The sequence below is a fragment of the Entelurus aequoreus genome, linkage group LG21, assembly GCF_033978785.1.
Source record: "Entelurus aequoreus isolate RoL-2023_Sb linkage group LG21, RoL_Eaeq_v1.1, whole genome shotgun sequence".
Lineage (NCBI taxonomy): Eukaryota > Metazoa > Chordata > Actinopteri > Syngnathiformes > Syngnathidae > Entelurus > Entelurus aequoreus.
In genome coordinates this window covers 45,744,340-45,769,042 of record NC_084751.1, presented here as the reverse complement: position 1 = coordinate 45,769,042, position 24,703 = coordinate 45,744,340, and the positions used below count along the sequence as shown (strand labels likewise).

At 36.8% G+C, this 24,703-nt stretch overlaps 1 protein-coding gene across 1 annotated transcript in view; it reads right to left on the bottom strand.

The window, feature by feature from the left end:
* The window catches only part of il11ra (interleukin 11 receptor subunit alpha), a 119,136-nt gene that overhangs the window by 20,516 nt on the left and 73,917 nt on the right, over positions 1 to 24,703 (bottom strand). The window contains exons 3-9 of the mRNA XM_062031722.1: positions 14,183 to 14,249; positions 11,820 to 11,986; positions 11,325 to 11,439; positions 8,559 to 8,722; positions 5,327 to 5,490; positions 1,808 to 1,952; positions 1,248 to 1,340 (exon numbers count right to left, since the gene is read on the bottom strand). Coding sequence (XP_061887706.1) covers positions 1,248 to 1,340; positions 1,808 to 1,952; positions 5,327 to 5,490; positions 8,559 to 8,722; positions 11,325 to 11,439; positions 11,820 to 11,986; positions 14,183 to 14,249 — 915 coding nt within the window. The remainder of the gene's footprint in view (positions 1 to 1,247; positions 1,341 to 1,807; positions 1,953 to 5,326; positions 5,491 to 8,558; positions 8,723 to 11,324; positions 11,440 to 11,819; positions 11,987 to 14,182; positions 14,250 to 24,703) is intronic.

Here is a 24,703-nt window from a genome sequence, read left to right as displayed (position 1 = left end):
TACAAAGTATTTGTTCTAAAAGTAAGGTACGCCTGCTATTGTGTCAATAATGATGGATAATGCTAAATATCAAGTAACATGCTGTAATATAAATATCGGTTTATTTGAATCTTTACTTTACCTAAACCTTGTACACAAGATAAAGTATAATGTGGCTGTAATTGCAATAAGTATTATCAAGGAAGGTCATGTGTAATGCACAAAAAAATAAAAAAAGACATTCTAAATGAGAATATTGACATTTTAGTACCTTTATATCACGTGTATGGTAAATGTGGAGAATGCATACATGTGTAAGAGTTCTTTCTTTATTCATAGTCATGTTTAAAGCAGCTAGTGTTTTTCCATTTGTACTCTTTCTATTTTTTCATTTTATGTCCGCAAGTAAACTGTGTGTGTTACCTTGAAGACTTGCAATGTAGGAGTTGGAGTACCCCCTTATATCTTATCTGTAGTAGAACAATGAGCCTGTATTCCTTTCAGGAGAAGGTGGCGGCTGTTTGCGTATTCAAGAAGTTGTCTCTTCCTGTTTGAATGTTAGACCATCCCGAGATGACGGTATGAGTGTATTGATGTGGACTGGTCTCCTGAAGCTTCAGTAAAACATGATAATATTCCTATTCTGTCTTGATGGTCCTTCTTACTCGGCATATACACTACCGTTCAAAGGTTTGGGGTCACCCAAACAATTTTGTGGAATAGCCTTCATTTCTAAGAACAAGAATAGACTGTCGAGTTTCAGATGAAAGTTCTCTTTTTCTGGCCATTTTGAGCGTTTAATTGACCCCACAAATGTGATGCTCCAGAAACTCAATCTGCTCAAAGGAAGGTCAGTTTTGTAGCTTCTGTAACGAGCTAAAGTGTTTTCAGATGTGTGAACATGATTGCACAAGGGTTTTCTAATCATCAATTAGCCTTCTGAGCCAATGAGCAAACACATTGTACCATTAGAACACTGGAGTGATAGTTGCTGGAAATGGGCCTCTATACACCTATGTAGATATTGCACCAAAAAGCAGACATTTGCAGCTAGAATAGTCATTTAGCACATTAGCAATGTATAGAGTGTATTTCTTTCAAGTTAAGACTAGTTTAAAGTTATCTTCATTGAAAAGTACAGTGCTTTTTCTTTCAAAAATAAGGACATTTCAATGTGACCCCAAACTTTTGAACGGTAGTGTATGTCATCTGAGAGGTAAGCAACATAAGGAAGGTAAATGGTAAATGCATCACTTGAAGAAGCTTACTGTGAGTCTTTGCAGTGGAGGTCTCCGTCTCTGTGTTGGTGTAAAAGAAATTGTCCAAAAAAGTATCCTCCGGAGGTTCAGATGTTGCATAGTCTGCAGGGGAAAGACACAAACACACATTTGTCAATATTGCTGTCGACACCAACAGTTGCTCAATGTGATGTGTCCTCGTGAAGAATTTGTGGGAACTTGCGCAAAAAGCATGAGTGACCACAGTGTTTTAAGTAAAAGATAAACAAGAAAAACAACTATATATTTACACAGTTTCTTTTAATTACAGAGAATAACTAGCATGTCAAATCTTTAATTATAATCAAAGGCTCAGCTGTCACATGTATCCCCATGTCAATAGACGAGGGACGTTTATTTATAAAGCACTATTCAGAGGCAAGACCATTTAAAGTGCTTAAAGGATGCATAAATTCTACAAAAAATTAGTCTACATTATTCTATGCAAAGTGTGGTTGAACACACATAATGAATTTGGAGCTTGACAAATGACAATGCCTGATTTTTAAAAAACAGTTTTCTCTTTTTCCAGAAATGAACAATGTTCTAACCTTCCCACGGCCGTGCAAAAAGCAGATGAGTCCAATCACTCCACTGGCTCTCAGAGTCCACCTCATCCCTGGTTCGGAGTTGAACCTGATGAAGGTGGCCAGCCAGCGCATCAAAAATCACGATCTGACTCTCTTCTGTGTAAACCTGACGTAAAGAGGCAGAGAAAAGACAACAGAATAAGGACACCAAAAGCACCACAGAGATGACAATTAAGTATTATAATCCATTTTTTGATCTGCATTGGATGCATGTAAGAATGCAAATTATCCAACTTTAACCCTGTAACACCCCTTGTTGTAAAATTACAACGTTACCTTTAACCATCCTAAAAAACAATCTGTTATATATTTTTTTATTTTTTTACCAAATTTACATAGTCATTGGGTCCTATTGTTCAATCCCACAAGGTTATTGGATTGTACATTTGTTTATAAGTTTCATTGGACTGGATTCATCAGATTCAAGTAATTAAAATGTCTTTTAAATGTTATTTGTTTTTTATTACAAAGTCTAGAGCAGGGGTCACCAACGCGGTGCCCGCGGGCACCAGGTAGCCCGTAAGGACCAGATGAGTAGCCCGCTGGCCTGTTCTAAAAATAGCTCAAATAGCAGCACTTACCAGTGAGCTGCCTCTATTTTTTAAATTGTATTTATTTACTAGCAAGCTGGTCTCGCTGTGCTCGACATTTTTAATTCTAAGAGAGACAAAACTCAAATAGAATTTGAAAATCCAAGAAAATATTTTAAAGACTTGGTCTTCACTTGTTTAAATAAATTCATTATTTTTTTTACTTTGCTTCTTATAACTTTCAGAAAGACAATTTTAGAGAAAAAATACAACCTTAAAAATGATTTTAGGATTTTTAAACACATATACCTTTTTACCTTTTGAATTCCTTCCTCTTATTTCCTGACAATTGAAATCAATGTTCAAGTGTTTTTTTTTTTACTGTAAAGAATAATAAATACATTTTAATTTAATTCTTCATTTTAGCTTCTGTTTTTTCGACGAAGAATATTTGTGAAATATTTCTTCAAACTTATCATGATTAAAATGCAAAAAAATTATTATGGCAAATCTAGAAAATCTGTAGAATCAAATTTAAATATTATTTCAAAGTCTTTTGAATTTCTTTTAAAAAATTTTGTTCTGGAAAATCTAGAAGAAATAACGATTTGTCTTTGTTAGATATATAGCTTGGTCCAATTTGTTATATATTCTAACAAAGTGCAGTTTGGATTTTAACCTATTTAAAACATGTCATCCAAATTCTAAAATTAATCTTAATCAGGAAAAATTACTAATGATGTTCCATAAATTATTTTTTTAATTTTTTCAAAAAGATTCGAATTAGCTAGTTTTTCTCTTCTTTTTTTCGGTTGAATTTTGAATTTTATAGAGTCGAAATTGAAGATAAACTATGTTTCAAAATGTAATTGTCATTTTTTTTCGTGTTTTCTCCTCTTTTAAACCGTTCAGTTAAGTGTAAATATCATTAATTATTAATAATAACATAGAGTTAAAGGTAAATTGAGCAAATTGACTATTTCTGGCAATTTATTTAAGTGTGTATCAAACTGGTAGCCCTTCGCATTAATCAGTACCCAAGAAGTAGCTCTTGCTTTCAAAAAGGTTGGTGACCCCTGGTCTAGAGCATGTACATATGTAGTTATTGTGGAACAGATGCATCAAATTTCATTTAGAGCTTGTTATATAATTGTTGCAATTATACAACACTGGGTGAATGTGGTAGTCAAATAGCTGGCTTGTTGCAGTGGGCTCAAACAGGTTGTATTCCCTCCACTACATCACTGGCTGAAGTATTTTCTCTATACATGGATAGTATACATTCTACAGATGTTTTACAGACTGTTTTTAGGACTTTCACCACCAATGAAAGTCTTTATGACCGATGTCATGAAAAGAAAAAAAGAGGGGGAAAAAGCTATTTTAAAAGTTTTATCTCGTATCATATTTTTTATATTTGTAATAAATGACTTCATACAAATATACCTACTGTGTGATTATTATTAATGGTATATACCGTTATGGGGATAAGTAAGCAATCAACCCTGCAAATGAACCCTTAGTTGTTCAGACAACGTGAGTACAAATACAGAAATTCTGCTCCCATCAAAGCCCAATGTTGCAGTATTGCAACATTTCTCTAAAAACATACATGAACATTTTTTTTAACTCTTCAATTTCTGCATCAAATGCCTCCTACAACAACATCTGAAAGGTCAAATATTTTTTTTTTAGGTTTTTCTATATTTGGGTCTTACAGGGTTAATGAGTAAATGGATGTATTCAAGCATTACAGTAAGTTTTTTGTCATATGCAGCCTAAGCTTTATTTCTCTAATAGGAAATAGGATAATTTATGCAAGTGATTGTAAAAATAATGTGTATAAATAGGTTTGGTGTGTAGTATCTCAAGACTCTAGTGCAGGGGTCACCAACGCGGTGCCCGCGGGCACCAGGTAGCCCGTAAGGACCAGATGAGTAGCCCGCTGGCCTGTTCTAAAAATAGCTCAAATAGCAGCACTTACCAGTGAGCTGCCTCTATTTTTTAAATTGTATTTATTTACTAGCAAGACTTGGTCTTCACTTGTTTAAATAATTTCATTATTTTTTTTACTTTGCTTCTTATAACTTTCAGAAAGACAATTTTAGAGAAAAAAATACAACTTTAAAAATGATTTTAGGATTTTTAAACACGTATACCTTTTTACCTTTTAAATTCCTTCCTCTTCTTTCCTGACAATTTAAATCAATGTTCAAGTAAATTTATTTTTTTTACTGTAAAGAATAATACATACATTTTAATTTAATTCTTCATTTTAGCTTCTGTTTTTTCGACGAAGAATATTGGTGAAATATTTCTTCAAACTTATTATGATTAAAATTCAAAAAAATTATTCTGGCAAATCTAGAAAATCTGTAGAATCAAATTTAAATCTTATTTCAAAGTCTTTTGAATTTCTTTTAAAATTTTTCTTCTAGAAAATCTAGAAGAAATAATGATTTGTCTTTGTTAGAAATATAGCTTGGTCCAATTTGTTATATATTCTAACAAAGTGCAGATTGGATTTTAACCTATTTAAAACATGTCATCAAAATTCTAAAATTAATCTTAATCAGGAAAAATTACTAATGATGTTCCATAAATTATTTTTTTAATTTTTTCAAAAACATTCGAATTAGCTAGTTTTTCTCTTCTTTTTTTCGGTTGAATTTTGAATTTTATAGTGTCGAAATTGAAGATAAACTATGTTTCAAAATTTAATTGTCATTTTTTTCGTGTTTTCTCCTCTTTTAAACCGTTCAATTAAGTGTAAATATCATTAATTATTAATAATAACATAGAGTTAAAGGTAAATTGAGCAAATTGGCTATTTCTGGCAATTTATTTAAGTGTGTATCAAACTGGTAGCCCTTCGCATTAAGTAGTAGCTCTTGGTTTCAAAAAGGTTGGTGACCCCTGCTCTAGTGTATGTACAGAAACAGACACTGACCTCGGACCAGTAAAGAGATCCATGTGGTCTGTATCTAATGTGAAACATTAAGGGAAAAGCGTCATATCTCTGCCAAGAGAAGGGAAAGTTCCATGAGATATTCAGCTTTTTGGGGTGGCCTTCTACCTCCTTCACCAACACAGACTCTGGAGGGTCAGGTTTCACTGCAAGGACAGAAAAAAAAGAAGAATTTCACTTGCGTTAGAAACAACTGAACACATTCTTGAAAGAGATACATTTTCATGGAATTTCTGCTTTTTTTAAATTTTATGCTACTTCTGATGCTTTTACCATGTACTAGTATTTGTATTGGGAAGCTTTTTTGTCCAAAATAATTCTTAGAAATATTAACGGTAATACCAGAGGCTTTTAGGATAAAAAATAGTGTCATATTAAAGCAAAGTACGACATAAACTGAAGATGCATTAAGGATGCAACTTCTGCTCATTAAAGCATATTAACTACCGGTACAAAGGCAATACATAAATCAACACAGGAAATTCTTAAAGGGGATTTATGGTGAATTTTGTCTTTTCCGATGTATAGATGGCAGTTTTGAATGCCTCTGTTCGCGGGGTTTTGCAGTACTTATTTAGACATTGAGTAAAGCGCTACTTTGAACTATAAGGGGGAAAAAAAGAAAAAGGATTGTTTTCATCTTGTCTTTACCAGTGCATAATATATATATATATATATATATATATATATATATATATATATATATATATATATATATATATATATATATATATATATATATATATATATATATATGTATATATATATATATATATATTAGGGCTGCAACTAACGATTAATTTGATAATCAATTAATCTGTCGATTATTACTTCGATTAATCGATTTATAATCGGATAAAAGAGACAAACTACATGTATATCCTTTCCAGTATTTTATTGGAAAAAAACAGCATACTGGCACCATACTTATTTTGATTATTGTTTCTCAGCTGTTTGTACATGTTGCAGTTTATAAATAAAGGTTTATTTGAAAAAAAAATAAAATAAAAAAAATAAAAAAATAAAAATTTAAACGATTTTAATCGATTTAATCGATTAGTGGTTGCAGCCCTAATATATATATATATATATATATATATATATATATATATATATATATATATATATATATATATATATATATATATATATATATATATATATATATATATATATATGTACATACACAGTACAGGCCAAAAGTTTGGACACACCTTGTCATTCAATGGGTTTTCTTTATTTTCACGACTATTTGTAGATTGTCACTTCAAAACTAGGAATGAACACATGTGGAGTTATGTACTTATCAAAAAAAAAGGTGAAATAACTGAAAAAAAGTTTTATATTCAAGTTTCTTCAAAATAGCCACCCTCTGCTCTGATTACTGCTTTGCACACTCTTGGCATTCTCTCCATGAGCTTCAAGCACACCTGTGAAGTGAAAACTTGAAGCTCATGGAGAGAATGCCAAGAGTGTGCAAAGCAGTAATCAGAGAATAGGGTGGCTATTTTGAAGGAACTAGAATATAAAACATACATAACTCCACATGTGTTCATTCCTAGTTTCGATGCTGTGGAGGGGGGCGTGGCCTGCGGGCCTGCAGCGAAGGACCGGCCTCGAAGTCAGTAGCAAATATTCAAACGAGAACTTTGAAGTGGAGAAGGGTTCCATGTGAACAGCAGTTGAACATGGGTCAGTCGGTCCTAAGGGATGGGCGACTGCCTAAGAAGGGCGGGGGCGATGTCCTACGTCGCCCCCGGTCGAACGAAAGGGAGTCGGGTTCAGATCCTCGAACCTGGACAGGTGGAGATCGGCGCCCGGTGCGGTGACGCAAACGATCCCGGAGAAGCTAGCGGGGGCCCCGGGGAGAGTTCTCTTTTCTGTGTGAAGGGCAGGGCGCCCTGGAATGGGTTCGTCCCGAGAGAGGGGCCCGCGCCCTGGAAAGCATCGCGGTTGCGGCAACGTCCGGTGAGCTCTCGCTGGCACCTTGAAAATTTCCTTAGCTGACTTCGAGGCCGGTCCTGGCACACCCCGCTTCGCTGCAGGCCCGCAGGCCACGCCTCCCTCCACAGATGCCTTCAGTGACAATCTACAATTTAAATAGTCATGAAAATAAAGAAAACGCATTGAACGAGAAGGTGTGTCCAAACTTTTGGCCTGTGCTGTATACATACACTACCGTTCAAAAGTTTGGGGTCACATTGAAATGTCCTTATTTTTGAAGGAAAAGCACTGTACTTTTCAATGAAGATAACTTGAAACTAGTCTTAACTTGAAAGAAATACACTCTATACATTGCTAATGTGGTAAATGACTATTCTAGCTGCAAATGTCTGGTTTTTGGTGCAATATCTACATAGGTGTATAGAGGCCCATTTCCAGCAACTATCACTCCTGTGTTCTAATGGTACAATGTGTTTGCTCATTGGCTCAGAAGGCTAATTGATGATTAGAAAAGCCTTGTGCAATCATGTTCACACATCTGAAAACACTTTAGCTCGTTACAGAAGCTACAAAACTGACCTTCCTCTGAGCAGATTGAGTTTCTGGAGCATCACATTTGTGGGGTCAATTAAACGCTCAAAATGGCCAGAAAAAGAGAACTTTCATCTGAAACTCGACAGTCTATTCTTGTTCTTAGAAATGAAGGCTATTCCACAAAATTGTTTGGGTGACCCCAAACTTTTGAACGGTAGTGTATATAGGTCTGAATAGATCGGCGAGTATGCAGGTGTACCTAATGCTGTGACCGGGTCTGGAAAAAAATAGCTGTGACGACTTCAAGATATATATTTAAACATTTTCAAGAGATAAATCCATATACTTTTGGAGACGGTGAGGCGTGGTTCCATTTGCAATCCGGGAACGTCTCTAGAATTTTGCAGACAGACACCAAAAATAGGTTCTAAAATTGACTGTGGAGCAGAATTTACGCAAAATTTACACAAAAGCATATCCAATACGAATGATCTGGACCACAAATAAGTGTCCAAATCTTTCAGGGTGGAAATATTACATGGTGTGCATGTCTGAATGTAGAGAATAACAGTCTGAAACAATTATCTGTAGTAAAAACCGCATGTGCCCTGAAATGCTAGTCTTTTTTTCAACATTACAGTATAAAAGACATCTGGATAACATGATTTATACACAGCAGTACTGCAAGTGGATGACGACACAAATATTTCAATGCCTCTTCACAAGAATGACTTACAGAGCTTGTCTAACTTAAACCGGGCAAATGTGGTCTCAGACCCGAGGACGTTGGTGGCAGTAATTCTCAGGGTGTGAATGGTCTGCCAGAAGGATGGGTGATCCACATAACAGTTCTGGTGGACAGTGTCCATGAGGCATGGCTGCCACTCCTGACCGGTGCCCCTTGAAATAGAAAAAAACACATGTTTAAGATTTACATTTACTCCAAAACACTCAGGGGTTACTCCACGTTTTTTTGTAGGGTTTTTTTGGGGTTTTTTAGCCGGGCCGGAGCAGGAAGGGATAGAAAGAGAAAAAAAGGAAGACAGAGGGGGAAATTGCGGGGACAAGAGGGGGAGAAGACAGAGAGACAACAACAACAACAGCAAACACAACAATAACAATAATAACAACAACAACAACAATAGAGAAACATCAGCAAATATGATATGTACTAATATGATGGTAAAAGTGACAGCAAAGAAGCAGTTAGTGAAATAAATATTAAGATAGATAGATAGATAGATAGATAGATAGATAGATAGATAGATAGATAGATAGATAGATAGATAGATAGATAGATAGATAGATAGATAGATAGATAGATAGATATAGATATATAGATAGATAGATAGATAGATAGATAGATAGATAGATAGATAGATAGATAGATAGATAGATAGATAGATAGATAGATGGATAAATAGATAGATAGTACTTTATTGATTCCTTCAGGAGAGTTCCCTCAGGAAAATTTAAATTCCAGCAGCAGTGTACAAAATTGTAAAAAGTAAAAAGTAAATAATGGGGGTATAAATGGAGACAAAATAGAAAAATATTACAATAGAATAAAAATAAAAAGCAACAATGACAATAAAAATATAACAGTAAAATAAGAATATAACAAGAGAAACTATTAATAACACAGAAATGACAATGAACATTTTTACACTGCAAATGGAGCAATACAAGTACCAATAGAAATATCACTATTGATAATGAATATTAACAAAAAATATCTCTATTGTCAACAATACAATTGTTCAAATGCAACAATACATGTACGTAATGACAACTTGAGATACAAAAGAAAGCAGATAAATGGAGGGGAAGAAAGAGAAGCCAGCTATATTAACCTTGTAGATTGTTATAGTAACAATAGGTTAAGCGTTGTCAGTGTGTCGTGTGTTACCCGGTTTACCCTAGGGCAACAACGTCAATACATGTTTGATGAAACGTGATTATATGCATGAGTGTGTGTATGTACAGTATATGTACTTGTATATGTACAGTATGTGTATACCGTATGTATGTTTGTACAGTGAATGTATATGTACATGTATGTGTATATGTATGTTTGTACAGTGAATGTATATGTACATGTATGTGTATATGTATGTTTCTACAGTCAATGTATATGTACATGTATGTGTATATGTATGTTTGTACGGTGAATGTATATGTACGTGTATGTGTATATGTATGTTTGTACGGTGAATGTATATGTACGTGTATGTGTATATGTATGTTTGTACAGTCAATATATATGTACATGTATGTGTATATGTATGTTTGTACAGTGAATGTATATGTACATGTATGTGTATATGTATGTTTGTACAGTGAATGTATATGTACATGTATGTGTATATGTATGTTTGTACAGTCAATGTATATGTACATGTATGTGTATATGTATGTTTGTACAGTCAATGTATATGTACATGTATGTGTATATGTATGTTTGCACAGTGATTGTAGGTTCCGGTAGATCCGGTAGATTGTGGTTCCGGTTCGGTTCAGAGGTGTACCGAACGAGTTTCCACACGGACCTATTAAGTAGCGTAACGCTCGTTGTGTAAACAATGCACACCGAGGCACAACACACGGCATGCTAGCAGCTAACGGGCTAGGATAGACTGACCATACGTCCTCTTTTCACCGGACATGTCCTCTTTTGCGGAGCTGTCGGGGCGGAGTTTCTTAAATGCCTCAAATGTCCGGCATTTTGAGTTAGGGTTGCATGTATTTTCAATGTACGTTCAGGGTTAAGAAGGGGTTAAAAACAAAACAAATTGTGCAGCAGCAGCATTGGTAAGGGAGGGGCAGAGACAGAGAGAGTTATGATAAACGTGCATGCGTCACCAGGTTCTGCTTTTTATCCATAGATTTATCACATTTTATTTTTTATTTTCTATAGCAGGAGTGTCAAAAGTGTGCCCCGGAGGCCATTTGCGGCCCACAGCTAATGTTTTAAAGGCCCACGGCACATTCTAAAAATACCATTAAAATAAACAAAAACATAACAAAAGTGAAATAAAAAAGCTTCAAGGTTAAATGTAATTTAGAAAAAGTTGCAATGTTGACTAATAAAACAAAGCTGTTTTTTTTTTCTTTCAAAATGTCATTGCTCAAAACATAATATTGAATCAAAATCAATGTTATTATGAATTATTGACCTATCCAAGGTTCCCATTACTTCACATCAAATATTACACTAAGAAAAATATTTTTGGTGGAAGATTTTGCAAATTTGGCAAATAAATAACCCAAAAATGTATACTTTGTCGTTTTCTTACTGTACCGAAAATGAACCGAACCGTGACCTCTAAACCGAAGTACGTACCCAACCGAAATTTGTGTGTACCGTTACACCCCTATGTGTATATGTATGTTTGCACACTGAATGTTTATGTACGGTATGTGTATATGTATGTTTGTACAGTGAATGTGCATGTGGCAAAGATAAAGATAAAAGTCTTCTAATGCAATAATTGGATTGTACCTGAAGGAGGCGTTGTACTGGACTGGAAGAGAAGTATTTACAGATTCCGCCCAGGAGCAGCTAATGTAAGTGTGATTAGGAAGTCGACAGGAAATGCTCAGCAGCCCCGGGGGATCTGAGAAAAAAAAGGAGTCAGAGGTAGTTCCCAATGCATACTGTAAGCACCAATGTCCACGTCAGTTATAAAACCACTAGTATGAAAAGGGGTCCTCTAATAATATGTTAAAACTCCGATCATCTTGCAACTTATCCCTCAAAAGGAAGTAGGGAGACGTTTCCTGTCTGAGACACTCACAGGAAGTGTAGGCCAGTTTCCTCTTGAGGACTTAGTGTTTTAACAAGAACAAATCTATAGTTATAAATGAGTGAATTGAACAGAAATAGCCAATATCAAGTAAAAAAAAAACATTGAATAAAGTATAAAAGTGACTAAAATGCTGCAGGGTTGCTGGATTAAATCCTTAACGAGCACAGGCCAGACACGACGACACTTACGGCCCAGCCGGAGTTTGATGGCGTGAAGGAGGAGCCCGCGGTTGTCATAGCAGCTGTAGTCGCCCTGGGCTGAAAGGGTGACGTGCAGCAGGACCAAGGATCCATTTGATGTTACTTGGTGCCATGGCAACGCTGAGCTGTTATTCAGATGCCACACTGCGGGTATGCTGCCAGGAAGTACGTTAAGTTTAGAAAGACTTCGCTCACAGGAGACAGTCCTATTAATATATTCCTACTATGTATAATTAATAATAATATTAATAATAAACAAAAAAATTAATTAAATCACATTTAATTTATGTTTGAGTGCATTTTAATTTTACATTTTGTCTTATGGCCTTATTTTGGCTGGATAAATGTTGCTGTCTTTTTAGTTTTCTGCCACGTTCTGCAGCATTTGCTTACAGAATGAAGCAACTAGGGTTGTACGGTACTAGTACCGGTATACTAATGAATCATATTCGGTACTATACCGCCTCTAAAAAAGTACCGCACAATCACGGCGAACTTACAAGCAGACACAGTGTGTAGACAGAAAAGGGAGAATGGACGCATTTTGGCTTAAAAAGTAAAGATAAAGGTGAAGTTATAACACAGAAACGCCCTCAGGAAGAGCTGCTTTAAGACATGGCTAACGTCCATACAAAATTTGCAGTGTTTTAGCTACTTCTAAATCCCTAATCCACAAATAAAGTATGGTTCTTATAAGTATCATTATCACTGGAGGACGAGGAATAGCTAAACATGCTTCACTACACACCGTAGGAGGATACAATAGCTCACCGGCGTCACAATGTAAACAAATGCCATGGGTGGATCTACACCTGACATCCACTGTAATGATACCAAGTACAAGAGCGTATCTAGTCGAAACTACTACTACTACCGTATTACATCGATATATTTTAGCATCACAAATTCTTGTTTAGTCTTTTTTTTAAATTTATATTATGTTTATAAACTCAGGAAATACGTCCCTGGACACATGAGGACTTAAATTATGACCAATGTATGAACCTGTAACTACTTGGTATCGGATCGATACCCAAATTTGTGGTATCATCCAAAACTAATGAAAAGACTCAAACAAGAGAAGATTAAGTGATTATTACATTTTAACAGAAGTGTAGATAGAATATGTTAAAACAAATAAAATAAGCAGATATTAACAGTAAATGAACAAGTAGATTAATAATCAAATTTTACAGTTTGTCCCTCATAATGTTGACAAAATAATAGGTGTATAAATGACACAATATGTTACTGCATACGTCAGCAGACTAATTAGGAGTCTTTGTTTGTTTACTTACTACTAAAAAACAAGTTGTCTAGTATGTTCACTATTTTATTCAAGGACTAAATTGCAATAATAAACATCCACTGTAATGATACCAAATACGAGAGCGTATCTAGCCGATACTACTACTACTACTACTACTACTACTACTACTACTACTACTACTGTATTACATCGATACATTTTAGCATCACAAACTCTTGTTTAGTCTTTTTTTTAAATTTATATTATGTTTATAAACCCAGGAAATACATCCCTGGACACATGAGGACTTTGAATATGACCAATGTATGATCCTGTAACTACTTGGTATCGGATCGATACCCACATTTGTGGTATCATCCAAAACTAATGTAAAGTATCAAAGAAGAGAAGAATAAGTGATTATTAAATTTTAACAGAAGTGTAGATAGAACATGTTAGAACAGAAAATAAGCAGATATTAACAGTAAATGAACAAGTAGAATAATTTTTAAATTTTACAGTTTGTCCTTCATAATGTGTACAAAATAATAGGTGTATAAATGACACAATATGTTACTGCATACGTCAGCAGACTAATTAGGAGTCTTTGTTTGTTTACTTACTACTAAAAGACAAGTTGTCTAGTATGTTCACTATTTTATTTAAGGACTAAATTGCAATAATAAACATATGTTTCATGTACCATAAGATTTTTTGTTAAAATAAAGCCAATAATGCCATCTTTTTGTGGTCCTCTTTATTTAAAAAAAAAGTATCGAAATACAATTTGGTACCAATACCGGTATCAAAATATTGGTATCAGGACAACCCTAAAAGCAACACTTCAGCTTTACAGGTGCCAGGTCTGCAAAATGTATTAGAGTGGGGGCCACGAGTTGAGTAAATGTGATCTGTTTCATGGACAACTTTTGGTAAAAAAAAAGATTTTTATCTGTTTTTCTGTCTTCAAAGTGCTTGATTTTCTCTTAAAAAGGAGGTAAGACATGACTTTAAAAGCCTTCTCCTCTGTCAACATCTCATCCGCTATAAAACACAAATGCAAACATAACAGCACAAAAGCAACAGTTTTAAAGGTCCTTACTTAATTGGTGACTTCCCACATGCCAGTGTCACATTAGAGTCCAAGCGTCCGTACTGCACGTCTGATACTGCAAACACAGACATGACATGAAATATCAAGGCACATTCTTTGGCCGACTGACAGTAACCTGCAGGCCGACTGGACTGTACTGTGTCTGCGTGCTCTGGATTTGTGTGATTTAGGTGTCACGCTTGGCAGCCGGGACACAGTAGCACGACCGTACAAGGTCTAGTAAAAAGGCTCCTCTGTTTATTTTTCAGCACGACTCAGTATCAGAAAATCTGCTTTGATATTACTGATAATAAACAGCCCCTAAGAAAAAAGCAAACACCAGGGAGTCGGTAATAAAATATATTTCAATATGTTATTAGGTTATTATGTTAGTTCAATCTTCTTGGGTGGACATCTAGAAAAACATATTCTTAATATCAACAATAGATAAGCAATTATATAAATTTGAAGCAATCGTCTTGTTTATAGACTGTCTTGGAATATTGAAGTTTCTGTTTGAATTCAGCCACAAGTGGATTTTTCTGTTTGCATAAAAAAGGGAGAGAAGCACAAGACATTTTAAAGGCCTACTGAAATGATTTTTTTTTTTATTTAAACGGGAATAGCAGATCCATTCTATGTGTCATACTTGATCATTTCGCGATATTGCCATATTTTTGCTGAAAGGATTTAGTAGAGAACAACAACGATAAAGATCGCAACTTTTGGTATCTGATAAAAACAACCCTTGCCCCTACCGGAAGTAGCGTGACGTCACAAGACAAAGGATTCCTCACAATTCCGCTTTGTTTACAATGGAGGGAGAGACATTCGGACCGAGAAAGCGACGATTACCCCATTAATTTGAGCGAAGATGAAAGATTCGTGGATGAAGAACTTTAGAGTGAAGGACTACAGTGTAGTGCAGGGTGTATCTTTTTTCGCTCTGACCGCAACTTAGGTTCAAGCTGGCTCATTGGATTCCACACTCTCTCCTTTTTCTATTGTAGATCACGGATTTGTATTTTAAACCACCTCAGATACTATATCCTCTTGAAAATGAGAGTCGAGAACACGAAATGGACATTCACAGTGACTGAACATGTAAATACACGGTTAATAATTTTCAACTTTGCGAAGCTAAAAAAAATAGAAGCTAACTTAGCTACAGAGCTAACGTGATAGCAGGCTCAAATGCAGATAGAAACAAAATTTTAAAAAACCCTGACTGGAAGGATAGACAGAAGATCAACAATACTATTAAACCATGAACATGTAAATACACGGTTAATAATTTTCAGCTTGGCGAAGCTAAAAAAATAGAAGCTAACTTAGCTACAGAGCTAACGTGATAGCAGGCTCAAATGCAGATAGAAACAAAATTTAAAAAAACCCTGACTGGAAGGATAGACAGAAGATCAACAATACTATTAAACCATGAACATGTAAATACACGATTAATAATTTTCAGCTTGGCGAAGCTAAAAAAAATAGAAGCTAACTTAGCTACGGAGCTAACGTGATAGCATCAGTCTCAAATGCAGATAGAAACTAAATTAAAAAAAACCCTGACTGGAAGGATAGACAGAAGATCAACAATACTATTAAACCATGAACATGTAAATACACGATTAATAATTTTCAGCTTGGCGAAGCTAAAAAAAATAGAAGCTAACTTAGCTACGGAGCTAACGTGATAGCATCAGTCTCAAATGCAGATAGAAACTAAATTTAAAAAAACCCTGACTGGAAGGATAGACAGAAGATCAACAATACTATTAAACCATGAACATGTAAATACACGGTTAATAATTTTCAGCTTGGCGAAGCTAAAAAAAGAGAAGCTAACTTAGATGCGGCGGCGGCGGCGGGCGTTGTACGCTTTTGACGACACCCCGGCCGCCATCAGAGTCGGCAAGAAACATATATTTCCCCAAAGTTACGTACGTGACATGCACATATCGACACGCACGTACGGGCAAGCGATCAAATGTTTGGAAGCCAAAGCTGTACTCACCGTAGTGCGTCTGCTATCCTGCTCAAAACACAACACAACCTCCTGGTGTTGGTGTTGCTACAGCCAGCCGCTAATACACCGATCGCACCTACAACTTTCTTATTTGCAGTCTCCATTGTTCATTAAACAAATTGCAAAAGATTCACCAACACAGATGTCCAGAATACTGTGGAATTTTGTCGAAGAAAACAGCTATTTGCATTGGGTCCAAACACTTCCCTTGACCTCGTGACGTCACGCGCATACGTCATCATACCGCAACGTTTTCAAGCGGAAGTTTCCCGGGACATTTAAAATGTCACTTTATAAGTTAACCCGGCCGTATTGGCATGTGTTGCAATGTTAAGATTTCATCATTGATATATAAACTATCAGACTATCAGTAGGCCTTTAAGTGCAATAAATGCAGTGAAAATGCAGGAAAATAACCGAGCAGATCATACTCGTTAATTCAATTATTTCTGCCCCAAATCACAAAGACTATTTTTCTCACCCACCCTCAGTGGCACACACTGTAGCCTTAGTTGAATCTGGTGCTTGTTACCAAATTGTTCATCGTTTGGTGAGAAAATGTATACTAAGGACTATATTTTGACATATTTGGCTAGACGGTAGGCCAGATTTGATGCAAAACTGAGAGCAGTACGTGTTTATTTTGATTTGAGTCATTTGCCCAGTGGATACGTCGTCCTCGCCATGAAAGTGTGTGTGTGTGCTGTGCATATTTAGAGTGCCACATGATATAAATGAAGGCTTTTACAGTCGATACAAACATTTGAAAGGGCAGTACAGCGCTGAGCGCACACACATTATTTAATTCACCCCCACAGTAATGTGTTATTTGCCAACCTGCTATTTGCCCACCATTTCAGTCCCTTGCTTTTCATGTCAGTCATCTCCACCTTCATTCGGGAACTACAACTTAATGTGTCTAAATTGAACACCCACCCAAGGTGAAGGAATTACAGACGATGTGTTGAAAACCTCAATATAAAGTTGTGTTATTTCATTGGCTATACACAGTACTTGGGGCTTCACAAGGGTTTTGAGTTTATGTGTGTACTTTAAAGGCCTACTGAAAGCCACTACTAGCGACCACGCAGTCTGATAGTTTATATATCAATGATGAAATCTTAACATTGCAACACATGCCAATACGGCCGGGTTAACTTATAAAGTGACATTTTAAAATTCCCGGGAAATATCCGGCTGAAACATCGCGGTATGATGACGTATGTGCGTGACGAAGTCCGAGTAACGGAAGTTATGGTACCCCGTAGAATCCTATACAAAAAGCTCTGTTTTCATTTCATAATTCCACAGTATTCTGGACATCTTTTGCAATTTTTTTAATGAACAATGAAGGCTGCAAAGAAGACAGTTGTAGGTGGGATCGGTGTATTAGCAGCGGACTACAGCAACACAACCAGGAGGACTTTGTTGGAGCGCTAGCCGCCGACTTCACCTTGACTTCCTACGTCTCCGGGCCACCAAACGCATCGGGTGAAGTCCTTCGTCCTTCTGCCGATCGCTGGAACGCAGGTGAGCACGGGTGTTGATGAGTAAATGAGGGCTGGCTGGCGTAGGTGGAGAGCTAATGTTTTTAGCATAGCTCTGTGCAGTCTGGTTGCTAAGTTAGCTTCAATGGCGTCGTTAGCACAGCATTGTTAACCTTCGCCAGCCTGGAAAGCATTAACCGTGTATTTACATGTCCACGGTTTAATAGTATTGTTGATTTTCTATCTATACTTCCCGTCAGGGGTTTATTTATTTTGTTTCTATATGCAGTTAAAGCAAGATGCTATCACGTTAGCTCGTAGCTAAAGCATTTCGCCGATGTATTGTCGTGGAGATAAAAGGCACTGAATGTACATTTCGCGTTCTCGACTCTCATTTTCAAGAGGATATAGTATCCCAGGTGGTTTAAAATACAAATCTGTGATCCACAATAGAAAAAGGAGAGTGTGGAATCCAATGAGCCAGCTTGTACCTAAGTTACGGTCAGAGCGAAAAAAGATACGTCCATCGCTGCCTCTCAAGCCATTCACTGTAACGTTCCTCATCTACGAATCTTTCATCCTCGCTCAAATTAATGGTGTAATCATCACTTTCTCGGTCCGAATCTCTCTCGCTCCATTGTAAACAACGGGGAATTGTGAGGAATACTAGCTCCTGTGACGTCACGCTACTTCCGGTACAGGCAAGGCTTTTTTTTATCAGCGAGCAAAAGTTGCGAACTTTATCGTCAATTTTCTCTACTAAATCCTTTCAGCAAAAATATGTCAATATCGCGAAATGATCAAGTATGACACATAGAATGGATCTGCTATTCCCGTTTAAATAAAAAAAAATCATTTCAGTAGGCCTTTAAGGGGCATGACGTTAAAAGTGCATCCGGCAGTGAAGGCTCCTCTATGGGGTCTTGGGGCACTAGGAGCTTACTACTGTTACCCCAGGTGGCCCTTGGCAAAGGCCTAGTACCTGACTGCCCCTTAGCCAGGGATACGGTGAAGACCTCAACGGCGGAGCAGGCGGAAGACGGTAGATGTAAGAACCACCGCAACGGCTGCGATGGCGGAAGAAGGATCGTGTGGTGACTGTCTGTGTTAGAATAATTGTTTCTAAATTATCACAAAAAACTTTGTATTACATTGTGTTCCTGACAAGAAGACAAAAGGCTGTCTTTTGAAACCTACCAAGAGTAAGACTCGTAAAACTCCACTGTGTCGGGGGGTGCGGGGGCAAGATAGTGTTCCTGTGTTCTTTCATGTATGGTAATCAACAGAAGGATGTTGTTCTGGCCCAAGGACTTCAGAGCGGACAGATGGCAGGATCTGCCCAATTTCCAGACGAACTCTTTTTGAAGTTTTTTTCCGAACTCTTTTTGAACTATTTTATGGAACTCTTTTTGAACTATTTTACGACCTCTCCTTTTGAACTGTTCGGTAACCAAAGGCAAGGCTGTTTACGACCCACTTCCCTCTGGAAGAAGCTGTGGTCAGGTGGGGGGAGAAAGTCGAATAAAGAAGGAGTGCAATCTTTTGACAGAGCGTGCTTGAGATACTGTGCAAGAATACATACAGTGTGTCCAGGCGTGTCTCCTCATTTGAGTCCAAATTGAATTCTGTCTCTGTTTAATTCTTTGCCTCTTGTCTTGTTTAATAGATGCAGTGTTTCCCACACATTAATTTATTTGTGGCGGCCCGCCACGAAAGAATTACGTCCGCTACAAATAAAAAAAATAAAATAAAATACTTTTTTTTTTTCTTTTTTTTGTCCTGTCCAGCTTCTCAGGCAAATCATATAGTTGATGTAGATGCCCATATAGGCTGTTCAGATTTACTTTACAAAAGAAAAGTGTAGGATACTTCTCTTGTTGCCTTATTTGTATTTGACCACTACTGTTTTCTGTTTATTTGTTACTGACTGTGGCAGGACACCTCTGCCTCTGTTTCACTTTATGTTGCTGGTAAATAATATGGTTGTAGTAGTGGGCTAAAGTTAAATTATTTAGTATGCACTAATTAAAGGGGCAGAGCTTTAAGAGACATTTTAGCTTTTATATTTTATGAGATATATTTTTTGTAAGAAGCACAATTAATAAATATATTTCAGTGAATAACTTATTGTTCAAATCTGTATATAAATATGTACATAAAGTGTTGTAATTATATTGTAAAATGGATGGATGGATGGACGTTTAAAACAAAACTGTTATTATTAATTAGTAAGTATACATTTTTTGAGCCTTTTTAGAGAAAATCATATCATTGTAGTAAATTATGCAAATTACTCGATGATGCCATGGTGACCACGCCCATAGCCACGCCCCCACCGCCACAGGTATCTTGGCAGTTTATGGGAAACACTGAGATGTCATCAGTGTTTGAACCTGACAGTCTGTGCACCAGTCTCCCCACGTTAAACAAAGTCACGCACAGGCATCTTCCCTAAAGGGATACACCCCTACCATGAGGATCGTCATACTCGCTTCGAGTGACCGCCGATGATGGTGTACTTTAAGGCCCTGTCTACATTAAGCCGGATAACTCCTAAAATGATTAATTATTTAGCCTAAGCCCCGTGTCAGCCACACTAACCCAGCGTTTAAGGTTCCCATCCTTGGATAATTTTTTACACGGGTAAGTGCGCCGTCTATTTCTTTAATCTCCGGCTCTTAGCTTTGTATGGACTCAACGATCATTTACAAACTGAGTTCCCGACAGCCACAGCCAGCTTCATAACAACCGGTTTCGTAACTCGGAGCTAACCACTGGAAAGATGGAGGCGAGTCATCCAGACATGCCCGTGTTTCTCATTCTTCTACATGCACAGACGCTCGTGGAAATCACACATGAATCCCTTAAGAGAAGGAAACGCGCGATTGCAGCTATTCGGGATACAACACAGCAATGTTGAGCGACGGTTTTGGATAAGCCATGGAACAACGGCAGTGTGGTGGGATATGTTTGTCAACGAGTGTGTTGTGCCCAGGTCAGCGAGAATGCGGGCTCCCGTGGATGTGATAACAAAAAGGTAGCGTGTTCTTTGTATTACCTGGCCGACGAGGGAAGACTACGGAAAACAGCGAATTAATTTGGACTGGCAAAGCAGACTGGATCAGTTATTGTCCGCCATGTATGTCGAGCGATTACGTAACGTCTTGGTCCAGAGTATATAACTGTCAGAATAATTGAATGTAAGTTATCACAAAACTTTCAGTTTCCAGGAGTTCCCAGCGAGAGGACAAAAGCTGTCTTTGATCTTACCAAGCAAAAGGCTTGTAAAACTCCACTGTGTACGATGGGAAGCGACATGAAGGTGTCGGTTTCTTTGATCTATTGTAATCCACAGGAAGATCTTGTCTTGACCCGAGATCTACAAAGCGGAGAGGAAGCAGGACCTGACGCAAGCTCCAGGCATCTTTTCTTTTAACTGTTTTGTGACCGAGGGCAACAGCTGTTTACGACCCCCTTTCCCCTTAGAAACAGCTGTTGCCATGTAGTCAGGGAAAGTCCAAATAAAAGAGGCGTGCAATCCTTTCGTCAGAGCGTGGGACGACACTGTACAAGAGTACAGGTGTACGCGCTCTCCTCATTGAGCTAAATTGAATCATGTCTCTCTTTTTACCTTGCTTCTTGTCTTCGGTGTTTGAACCTGACAATAATGTTTGCAAACAAGTGGTTTACTTTCACATGTCCATTAAATATTTGATTAATATATGATGGTTGAGGTGTGATTCACTACAATAGGGCCCCACAGCACACTGGATTCCAGTTAACTGAAATACCACAACACTGGATATTGTTCAGATACCGTATTTTTCGGAGTATAAGTCGCTCCGGAGTATAAGTCGCTCCGGAGTATAAGTCGCACCGGCCGAAAATGCACAATAAAGAAGGAAAAAAACATATATAAGTCACACTGGAGTATAAGTCGCATTTTTTGGGGAAGTTTATTTGATAAAAGCCAACAGCAAGAATAGACATTTGAAAGGCAATTTAAAATGTCTAAAGAATAGTGAACAACAGGCTGAATAAGTGTACGTTATATGAGGCATAAATAACCAACTGAGAACGTGCCTGGTATGTTAACGTAACATATTATGGTAAGAGTCATTCAAATAACTATAACATATAGAACAGGGGTCACCAACCTTTTTGAAAGCAAGAGCTACTTCTTGGGTACTGATTATTGCGAAGGGCTACCAGTTTGATACACACTTCAATAAATTGCCAGAAATAGCCAATTTGCTCAATTTACCTTTAGCTCTATGTTATTATTAATAATTAATGATATTTACACTTAATTGAACGCTTTAAAAGAGGAGAAAACACGAAAAAAATGACAATTAAATTTTAAAACATAGTTTATCTTCAATTTCGACTCTTTAAAATTCAAAATTCAACAGAAAAAAAGAAGAGAAAAACTAGCTAATTTGAATCTTTTTGAAAAAATTTAAAAAATAATTTATGGAACATCAGCATTGCTGTCCCTATGGCATGGAATGCATTGCAGACGAAACTGAAACTTACAGAACTACTTCCATTTGGAGCCTTCCGTTCTGTCCTGAGGGACAAACAGCGAGAGACGTTTGCACAGTGCCTGTGTTTTTAAAGATGTAAATCTCTGTTGTTTTACAGTTCTCTTATGTATTTTAAAATGTATGTCTTAATGTATTATTTTTGAAACTGCTCTGTGACATGTGCTGTTGACCTCTTGGCCAGGTCACCCTTGTGAAAGAGATCTTGATCTCAATGGGTTTTCTTATCTGGTTAAATAAAGGTTCTATTGTAAGTATTGAATCATTAGTCATTTTTCCTGATTAAGATTAATTTTAGAATTTTGATGACATGTTTTAAATAGGTTAAAATCCAATCTGCACTTTGTTAGAATATATAACAAATTGGACCAAGCTATATTTCTAACAAAGACAAATCATTATTTCTTCTAGATTTTCCAGAACAAAAATTTTAAAATAAATTCAAAAGACTTTGAAATAAGATTTAAATTTGATTCTACAGATTTTCTAAATTTGCCAGAATATTTTTGAATTTTAATCATAATAAGTTTGAAGAAATATTTCACAAATATTCTTCGTCGAAAAAACAGAAGCTAAAATGAAGAATTAAATTAAAATTTATTTATTATTCTTTACAATAAAAAAAAAAAATTTACTTGAACATTGATTTAAATTGTCAGGAAAGAAGAGGAAGGAATTTAAAAGGTAAAAAGGTATATGTGTTTAAAACTCCTAAAATCATTTTTAAGGTTGTATTTTTTCTCTAAAATTGTCTTTCTGAAAGTTATAAAAAGCAAAGTAAAAAAATTAATGAATTTATTTAAACAAGTGAAGACCAAGTCTTTAAAATATTTTCTTGGATTTTCAAATTCTATTTGAGTTTTGTCTCTCTTAGAATTAAAAATGTCGGGCAAAGCGAGACCAGCTTGCTAGTAAATAAATACAATTTCAAAAATAGAGGCAGCTCACTGGTAAGTGCTGCTATTTGAGCTATTTTTAGAACAGGCCAGCGGGCTACTCATCTGGTCCTTACGGGCTACCTGGTGCCCGCGGGCACCGCGTTGGTGACCCCTGATATAGAACATGCTATACGTTTACCAAACAATCTGTCACTCCTAATCGCTAAATCCCATGAAATCTTATACGTCTAGTCTCTTACGTGAATGAGCTAAATAATTTTATTTGATATTTTACGCTAATGTGCTAATAATTTCACACATAAGTCGCTCCTGAGTATAAGTCGCACGCCCGGGCCAACTATGAAAAAAACTGTGACGTATAGTCAGAAAAATACGGTAAATTAAATTTAATTTAAGAACTTGCCCACAAAGCACCTATGACGTGCGCATTTTCCGCGCATGCGTACTAGGTCGCGTTGCGCCGGCGGACGGCAGAGTTAGGGGCGTCTTAAACGGTGGCATTGTGTGTATGTGGACAAGGATAAGGTTAGGTGGGATACACACCGGATAACCTTAGTGTAGTAGGGGCCTAATAATAATAATAATAATAATGGGTTAGGGTTAGGGTTAGGGGTTAGGGTTAGGGTTAGTGGGACTCAGCTGGGTGCGTTATGGACATTTTGGGCATCCCGGGACTTGTGCGGCCGGCGGTGGGACTCATGGGACTGGAACCCGGGTAGGTATTTTGGACAAAATTTGTATTTTTTACCATTTTGGCCGCCTTTTCCCCTCTTCTTCCCCTTCTACTTAGTGTAGAAAGGGCCTAATAAGGGAAGCATACGACAATTGTACCTCCCGTTGATAACGACACTGTTGAAAAAGGGTCAGTATGGCCACATTAAGGCTGAACTTCCTGGAAATTAGAAATGGATCCAACACTGAACAACTTTTAATCAAATTGTATTTTTGACTCAACCTACACATATCGCATTATTTACCCTCACGCTGCGTGTTGTGTGCATAAGTATTGGTGTTGTGCACATTTGGCTGGTTTGAATGTGTGTATTCATGTTTTATTGGCAGTCGAGCACATTATTCCCCAGACCCGCAGCATTCCACTCATATCTGATTTCTGCCTCTGGTTAGAAAGCCGCAGCTCACGCAGAAGTACCAAACACACATATACACACACAACCACACACATATGAATATTAGGTGCACGTCTCCATGCAAGCATACTTTCACACAAACGTATGTGCAAAAAAAAAAAAAAGGTTTCTTCATTGAAATCAGATGGGTGGGGGGAGGCAGAGATTTCCACTTCCATGAAACTCTTCAAACAATAAAATAATAAGTTGTGTTAATGGCTAAAGGCCAGTTTACTCATTAATGAAATTAATGTTTTAGCCTCAACTTGACTCAGGTTATACACATGGAAAGGGTAACAACTAGCTTTGTAAGACAAAAAGATGAGACATGACTATTTGTCAATACCAGAGACATTATCAAGAAATTGGGTAAGGAAAAAACAGAACTCCGGTACAAAAACAGGAATTTTGAATGGGCGTATAATTGGGGAAAGGAGGATGGCG